Source organism: Raphanus sativus, unplaced genomic scaffold (genome assembly GCF_000801105.2).
Source record: "Raphanus sativus cultivar WK10039 unplaced genomic scaffold, ASM80110v3 Scaffold1845, whole genome shotgun sequence".
NCBI lineage: Eukaryota > Viridiplantae > Streptophyta > Magnoliopsida > Brassicales > Brassicaceae > Raphanus > Raphanus sativus.
The window spans coordinates 1-8,153 of NW_026617154.1; the positions used below are offsets into that span (position 1 = coordinate 1).

An 8,153-nucleotide genomic window follows, 5' to 3' on the forward strand; every position below is an offset into this window, starting at 1 on the left:
ACACAAAAGCAGAGCAGTCTCTGCATTGTTCAGGTCAGCATTCACACATGACAGGCATATGTGGAGTTGGGTCCAAGAAATGCATACCTGAGTCCCTTTGGAAGGGATTAGCTCTACCTTGGAGCTTTCAGCTCGCTCCATGAGTCATCGGGCTGAGCTGCCGGAACAGTCGGGTTTTGAGGCGTGGTTGTTCCAGTGCGATGTGCTGGAGTACTGTTCTCCACCGACTTAGATCGCCACCATCCTCTCCATACTCCTGGCTGAATCCAGGAACTTGGCATAGGCATCAGCATCAACACTCTCTAAGCTTTGCTCGGCTTCAGCTCTGACTAAGGCGAGTTCAAGTGGATCCTCGGTGAGAATCTCCTCGATCATTCCTTCATGCGGCTCTAGGGGATCACCATTTCTTGGACAGTGAAGGTTTGTCCATCCAGCATCGGCTTCTTGAGCATCTGATCCATCTCAAACTTCATCACAATATCTCCAAGGTGGAGATCGATCTTTCCTTGTCGGACATCAATGATAGCTCCAACAGTGCAGAGGAATGGTCTGCCTAGGATCAGGGGATCATTGGAGTCTTCCTCGACTTCCAGAACAACGAAATCGGCAGGAACAATTGTATTCCCAACCAGAACTTGAAGATCTTCGAGGATTCCAACTGGAGACTTCACAGATCGATTCAGCAAACTAGTGACATCCTGGTAGGCTTGAAATCCGTGTATCCAAGGCGCTTAGCCACAGTATATGGCATGAGATTTATGCTCGACCTAGATCGACGAGTGAGCATGAGAAGAGTGTTCTGCCAATCTGAACCGAGAGAACAAATTTTCCGGATCACCCACTTCTTATCCTTCTGTTCTGGAGCACCGCGCTGCACTCCTTAGAGACAAAGCATGAACTCGCTGTCATCAGATATCTTCCCAGAGATCAATCCCTTGACGAAGCTACGCATGGATGGTATCATTTGGATCGCACTCATCAGAGGGAGCTTGACAGTTAGGTCTTCCAGCATCTTCCTGCACTCATCTCTTCCTTATCCTTGCGTGTAGCCTTAGCTGGAACAGAGGGTAGGGCACTTTCGGTACATACTGACGAGCAGGAGAAGGTGCTGCAGTCGTGGAACAACCCCAGCGGGTCGCTCTGCTTCAGGCGGAACAGTCTCAGTAGGTTGTTCTGCGTCTTCCCTCATCTGTGGGTTCAGCTTAGAAAGGCTGATCCGACTCCTTCTGCTTCCCTTTCTCAGCCGATGTGAATCTCCTGGGGTCTAGATCAGGCAGTTGCTTTCCACTCCTCAACCCTACTGCATTGCACTCCTTGGGGTTCTTGTCTGTTTTCCCAGGGAGAGTTCTTGCTGTCTCTTCACGTTCTCAGCAGTTTGAGCAATCTGAATATCCATCTGTCTCATATGGCTTGAGACATTGTCATACTTCACACTCAGGTCATTGAACATATGATTCATCCTGGCGTTGATGTCGTTTGTGACCTGGTTCAGTGCTTTCCCTTGGATCTGCTGTCCTTGGAGCAGCTGGCTCATCATATTGGCGAGACTCTTCATGTCATCATGCGGAGCAGTCTGAGTCGGTTTGTGCAGCTTGCTGATTAACCGGCTGTTTTCTGGCTGTGGAACTGAGCATTCTGAGCTGGGTTAAGGACAAAGGTTCTTCCTGATTGCCATAAGGCCTTTGGTATCCACTGTTCTGACCCTGGTTCCCTTGAGCCTTATCGTCTGGTTTAGGGGCATTGAACAGGTGGGGATTGTTCCTCAATTAGGGTTCGGGTGATAGTTCTTGAACTGCCATCCTTGCCATTCACATAGCTCACTCATGCTGATCCTCAGCCGACTGATCGCCTCTGATGTGCCTTTCTGCGGTAGCTTTATCCTGTGGGGATTCTTCCATGATGAAGACCTGGTTCTGGTTACTCTTGATCAGCTGGTCGACTTGGCAGAGAGCTCATCAATCTGTGCTGTTGTCGATGCTCTTCACCTTCTGAGTGCGATCAGTCTCGCGGTTATTGTCAGCTGAGCTTGAGGCCATGTTCTCAATCAACTCGAATGCACTTGAGTGGACTGAGTCATGAAATCTCCTTTACTGGCTGAGTTCAAAGCGTTCCTGTACTCCCAGCCTACTCCATCGTAGAACACTCCCAGCAGATAGTCTTCCTCAAAACCGTGATGTGGGCATTCTCTGCGGTAGACATTGAATCGCTCCCAAGCATCACAGAACGGCTCGTCTTACCAGCTGTTTGAAGGTCACGATCTTCTGTCTCAGAGCTGCCGTCTTCGATTTCGTGTAGAAGTGGCTTAAGAAAGCCTCTCGGACTTGTTCCCAAGTGGTGAGTGATCCGGTGGGTAGTGAATCAAGCCAGCGAGCAGCTTTCCCATCAAGAGAGAAAGGGAACAGAGTACACTTGATGTAATCGGGTGGTACTCCCCATTCGCTTTAGTGAAACCACACATCTTCTCAAGTGCTCGATGTGGTCCATCGGTATCTCAGCAGGAAGCCCATTGAAGATCTTCCTTTGCACTAGACTTATCAAGGCTGGCTTGATCTCGAAGTCTTGCCTTGTGCAGGTGGAGGGGTTATGGCAGATCGCGTAGCGGGCAGATTACGCAGTAAGTTTCTCTGGCCGATCTGGACCACTCCCTCCTGTTGGTTCGCAGCATTCAGAGCAGCTTGCTCGGCAGCAGCTTGCTGCGCTTGGATCGTCTGCTGCATCTGCTGCATCTGCTGTTGCATGAGTGCAAACGCAGCAGTGAGATCATCTGGATGATCACCCATGTCGTGTTCGTTGATCTCGGCTGTTGACGGTTCTGTCGTTCCAATCTCGCTAGTTCCTCGTTAGAAAGCTGATGCAATGGCCCTTGTGCGTTGCTCCGAGTATGTCTACTGGTCATGCACCTGGATCATCAGCTGAAACAAAGAAAATAACACGAGTTAGATATCTTAGACTAGATATGAAACCGAAAATTAGAGGTAAAAAATCTGGTCCCGTCGCAACGGCGCCAAAACTTGATACACTAAAAATGAATCCTTGCTACTGCCAAGTTAACAGTTGCAATTGTAGTACTTGAGATTCAGAGGACCAGTCTACACTCTAGTTCTATAAGTTTCAGAATCAAGCTAAGAAGAAGATATGATTTGGTTGAAATAGGCGATAGCAAACAAGCAAAATAAACACGAGATTGATTCAATTAAACAAGAGCTAGCCTAGGGTATTTCATTGGGTGTTGAATTGGAGCCAAACAATTATTCAAGCGCGATGAAGTGCCTTCTAGAACTCGGATCACTCAGCTGGAACACTCCACTGTCGTGGTAGTGATCGCTTTGCAGATCGATCTCACCACCTAACTGTCGTTGGGATGAGAATCGATTGCAAGCTTTAGAGAACAGGTCCGATCAGTTCACTTACCACCCTAATATCTACTTTCGCTGATTAGGGGTACTAAGCTCATTCAATACATGTCAAGCTATCATCCTAAGCGGTTAGCTAAGTAATGAACTAGTGATCTAACATCAAGTGATCAGTTTAATGAAAGCAGTAAGAACAGTATGAATGAAGAACAGTTATGGATCGCTTATCTATGTTTAGCTCATGTCTCAACACCCTAAAAACCCTAGGCGAGCAAGGTCACTACTCGATCATGATGCACATAAACAAAGACATAAATCCTGAATAAAATTGCATAAGAACAGAGTATGAAACAATAGGGTTCAGATGATCTTCTCTATGAGAGGATGGATTCTTCTCCCTTACAAGTTGCAGATCGCAATACTCAGTGTTCTCTTGTAAAAACTAGCGTAAGAAAAATAGAAAATAGATAGATGGCCTTTTATATGGAGGCGCCAATCAGAAGAGAAAAAGATTAGGGCAACAAGGCTTTAATTCCTGAAATAGGAGTTTCCATATTCGTCTGGAACAATCTCCGGATCACTCCGTCTGCTTGTTCCGCTTGAGAGAGAACAGTCTCGGGACTGTTCTCTTGAGTGTTCTCCGCAGGAATGCTCCAAAAGAACATCTTTTCATCAGGCACCTTCTCTTCTTTCTTCTGCTAACTCCAGACCTGCAAAAGGTCAAAAGGGACTAGACTGACACGAATTAGTGACTTGAAACAAATGAAAACATATATACAATGATGTGAAAAACACCATATATCACTTGCCGTAACTGAGTTCAATGGTTATGCATTGCATTGGTGGGATCAGATTGTTACCTCAAGAAGGAGGACTGGAGAAGCACAAGTTGCATCCGGGTATGAACTCAAGACTCTTATGAAGAAATGCTTTGTGCCAAGTTATTATGGGAAAGATGTGCATCAAAAACTCAGGAGACTTACCCAAGGCACGAGGGGAGTAGAGGAATACTATCAGGAGATGGAAATTCTTATGCTTAAGGGTGGAGTAGATGAATCAGCTGACGCTACCATGGCTCGTTTCCAGGCTGGGTTGAGCAGAGATATTCAGGATCGCATAGAGATGTATGAGTATGAGGATATCTTTGAGTTGTTACACAAGTCCATCCTCATAGAGCAACAACTAAAGAGAAAGAATCCAACCAAGGGCTCCTATGGCAACAACTACAAGCCGTCCACTACCAAAGAGGAGAAACTATTTGTGAAAACAAAGGAAGAACTCAAGGGATATCAGCAGGATGATAAGGGAAAACCAACCACCACAAGGTCCAGAGAATTGAAGTGTTTCAAGTGCCATGGCATTGGGCATTATTCCAACGAGTGTACTAACAAGAAAGTGATGATCCTCTTAGACAATGGCGAAGTCGTTTCAGAAGAAGAACCAGCTGTTGCATCAGAGGAAGAACAGATTGATTATCCAGTTAGTGGACAGCTCCTGGTTACAAGAAGATCTCTCCAAGTCCAGACCAAACTAGAGGAGACTGATCAAAGAGAAAATCTCTTCCACACTCGCTGCACAGTTTATGACAAGGTCTGTAGTTTGGTGATTGATGGTGGGAGTTGTACCAACGTTGCAAGTGAAGCGCTTGTAGAGAAGCTTGGGTTGAAAACTGGAAAGCATCATAGACCTTATCTACTTCAGTGGTTGAATGAGCAAGGGGAGCTGAAAGTAACCGAGCAAGTGATGATTCCTATTACTATTGGGAGATACCAGGATGAGATTGTATGTGATGTCTTACCTATGGATTCAAGTCACATCCTGCTAGGAAGACCATGGCAATATGACAAGAGGGCGATTCATGATGGCTTTACTAATCGCCACTCATTCACTCACCGAGACAAAAAGATTGTTCTTGCTCCTCTCTCACCCCAAGAAGTACACCATGATCAAGTACAGCTCAAGCTTAGGAGGAAAGAAGACAAGGACAAGGTACCAGCATCACAAACAAAAGGTATTCTTTTAACTGCCAAGTCTAGTGATATGAGAAAAGCAGTTCACTTGGATCAGTCTATGCTTTTGTTTGTTTTCAAGGGAGCTTTACTAACTTCTTCTGACATTGCACCGGAGCTACCGAGTGGTTTTGAGTTTGTCATACAGGACTATGGAGATATGTTTCCAGAAGAGAATCCAGCAGGGTTGCCTCCTATTCGTGGGATTGAGCATCAAATTGATCTAGTTCCAGGTGCTTCCCTTCCAAACAAACCAGCATACCGGACTAACCCTGATGAGACAAAAGAGCTGCAAAGACAAGTTGATGGGTTAATGGAGAAAGGCTATATCCGAGAAAGCATGAGTCCATGTGCTGTGCCTGTGCTTTTGGTACCAAAGAAAGATGGAAGCTGGCGCATGTGTGTGGATTGCAGAGCCATCAACAACATCACTGTAAAGTATAGACATCCTATCCCTAGACTTGATGATATGCTTGATGAACTGCATGGGTCTTGCATCTTTTCTAAGATAGATTTGAAAAGTGGATATCACCAGATTAGGATGAAAGAAGGTGATGAATGGAAGACTGCTTTCAAAACAAAACATGGCTTGTATGAATGGCTTGTTATGCCTTTTGGCTTAACCAATGCACCTAGCACTTTTATGAGATTGATGAATCATGTTTTGAGAGCTTTCATAGGTCGCTTTGTAGTAGTTTACTTTGATGATATTCTGATCTATAGCAAGAGCTTGACTGAACATGTTGATCATGTGAAATCTGTCTTAGAAGTGCTTAGAAAGGAATCTCTGTTTGCTAACTTTAAAAAGTGTACTTTTGGAACGGATCACCTTGTGTTTTTAGGCTTTGTTGTTTCAGCACAGGGAATCAAAGTTGACGAGGAGAAGGTGAAAGCAATAAAAGAATGGCCTATTCCCACCAGTGTAAGTGAAGTAAGAAGCTTCCATGGGTTGGCTGGATTCTACAGGCGCTTTGTTAGAGATTTTAGCACCATTGCTGCTCCTCTCACTGAGGTTATCAAGAAGAATGTGGGTTTCCAGTGGAGGAAAGAACAAGAAGAGGCGTTCCAAACTTTGAAAGGGAAGTTGACTAATGCACCTTTGTTAGCTCTTCCTGATTTTTCTAAGACTTTTGAGATTGAGTGTGATGCTTCTGGTGTAGGTATTGGAGCTGTTTTGATGTAAGAGAAGAGACCAATTGCTTACTTCAGTGAGAAATTAGGAGGAGCCATGCTAAACTATCCTACCTATGATAAGGAACTCTATGCACTCATCCGGGCTCTAGAAACTTGGCAACACTACCTTTGGCCAAAAGAATTTGTGATTCACACTGATCATGAATCTCTCAAGCACTTGAAAGGCCAGCACAAGCTCAATAAAAGGCACGCAAGATGGGTAGAATTTCTTGAAACCTTTCCTTATGTTATTCACTACAAGCAAGGTAAGGAAAACATTGTTGCTGATGCTTTGTCTAGAAGATACACTTTGTTTTCATCCATGGAAGCTAAGCTGTTAGGATTTGAGCAGATTAAGTCTTATTACGCTGATGACACTGATTTTGGAAACATTTTCAGAGATTGTGAGACACATCCGAGTGGAGATTACTATCAAACTAATGGTTTCTTGTTCTTTAAAAATCGTTTGTGTCTTCCTAATAGTTCTTTGAGGGAAATGTATGTCAGGGAAGCTCACGGAGGTGGACTCATGGGACATTTTGGAGTTGCGAAAACTTATAGCACCTTGAAAGAACACTTCTACTGGCCAAGCATGAAGAAAGATGTAGAAAAGATCTGCAAGAAGTGTGTTGTTTGCATTCAAGCCAAAGCTAAGGCACGCCCACAAGGTTTGTATACTCCTCTTCCTATTCCTAGTGCACCTTGGGTTGACATATCTATGGATTTTGTTCTTGGACTGCCTAGGACTAGAAAGGGTCGAGATTCCATCTTTGTTGTAGTAGATAGGTTTTCCAAAATGGCTCATTTCATACCTGGTCATCAAACTGACAATGCTGTGAAAGTTGCTGAACTGTTCTTTAGAGAAGTAGTTCGTTTACATGGCATGCCTAGAACCATTGTGTCTGATAGGGATTCTAAGTTCTTGAGCCACTTCTGGAAAACTTTGTGGTCGAAATTAGGCACTAAGCTCTTGTTTTCTACTACTTGCCATCCTCAAACTGATGGGCAAACTGAAGTAGTTAATAGATCTTTGTCTACTATCTTGAGAACTGTTGTTAAAAAGAACCTTAAGTCTTGGGAGGATTGTTTACCTCATGTTGAGTTTGCATACAACCATTCTGTGCATCGAGCTACTAAGTTTTCTCCTTTTCAGGTTGTGTATGGTTTTAATCCTCTAACTCCTTTGGATCTGTTACCTTTACCTCTTTGTGAACAAGCTAACCTTGATGGCATTGCCAAGGCCGAGTATGTTGTTTCTTTGCATAAACAGGTTAAGAAGAACATAGAAGAAAGGACCAAGGAGTATGAGAGACACGCCAACAAAGGCAGAAGTGAACTAGTTTTGGAACCAGGAGATTTGGTGTGGGTACATTTGAGGAAAGAAAGATTTCCTGCTGAAAGAAAGTCCAAGCTCATGCCAAGAACAGATGGACCATTCCGAGTTCTCAAAAGGATAAATAACAATGCTTATCAGATTGATCTTCAAGATAAATACACTGTGAGCTCTACCTTTAATGTTGCTGATTTGATTCCTTATGTTGCAGATGGTTCGGATTTGAGGTCAAATCCTTTCAAAGAAGGAGGGCATGATGCAACCAAGCCTAGACTTGCTGAAGAT

General features: G+C 44.2%; 1 protein-coding gene and 1 non-coding gene across 2 annotated transcripts; both read left to right on the forward strand.

Annotated features, from left to right (window-relative positions):
* Positions 1-2,165: 2,165 nt before the first annotated feature.
* On the forward strand, positions 2,166-2,273 carry LOC130504867 (small nucleolar RNA R71). The gene has a single exon (XR_008941449.1). It is a non-coding gene; the product is annotated as a small nucleolar RNA R71 (small nucleolar RNA).
* Positions 2,274-4,271: 1,998 nt separating this feature from the next.
* On the forward strand, positions 4,272-6,540 carry LOC130504866 (uncharacterized). The gene is made up of 4 exons (XM_056999472.1): positions 4,272-4,734; positions 4,933-5,732; positions 6,225-6,389; positions 6,523-6,540. Exons 1-4 carry the CDS (start codon positions 4,272-4,274, stop codon positions 6,538-6,540), a joined length of 1,446 nt encoding a protein of 481 aa, XP_056855452.1.
* The last annotated feature ends 1,613 nt before the right edge of the window (positions 6,541-8,153 follow it).

What these genes read in the sequence shown, in the direction of transcription:
- LOC130504866 (XM_056999472.1), top strand. Translation starts at nt 4,272, where the DNA reads ATGAAGAAATGCTTTGTGCCAAGTTATTATGGGAAAGATGTGCATCAA. An exon ending in TGGGCATTATTCCAACGAGT is followed by an intron (nt 4,735 to 4,932) that starts GTACTAACAAGA and finishes CTCGCTGCACAG; the next exon opens with TTTATGACAAGGTCTGTAGT. An exon ending in GTGCTGTGCCTGTGCTTTTG is followed by an intron (nt 5,733 to 6,224) that starts GTACCAAAGAAA and finishes GTTTCAGCACAG; the next exon opens with GGAATCAAAGTTGACGAGGA.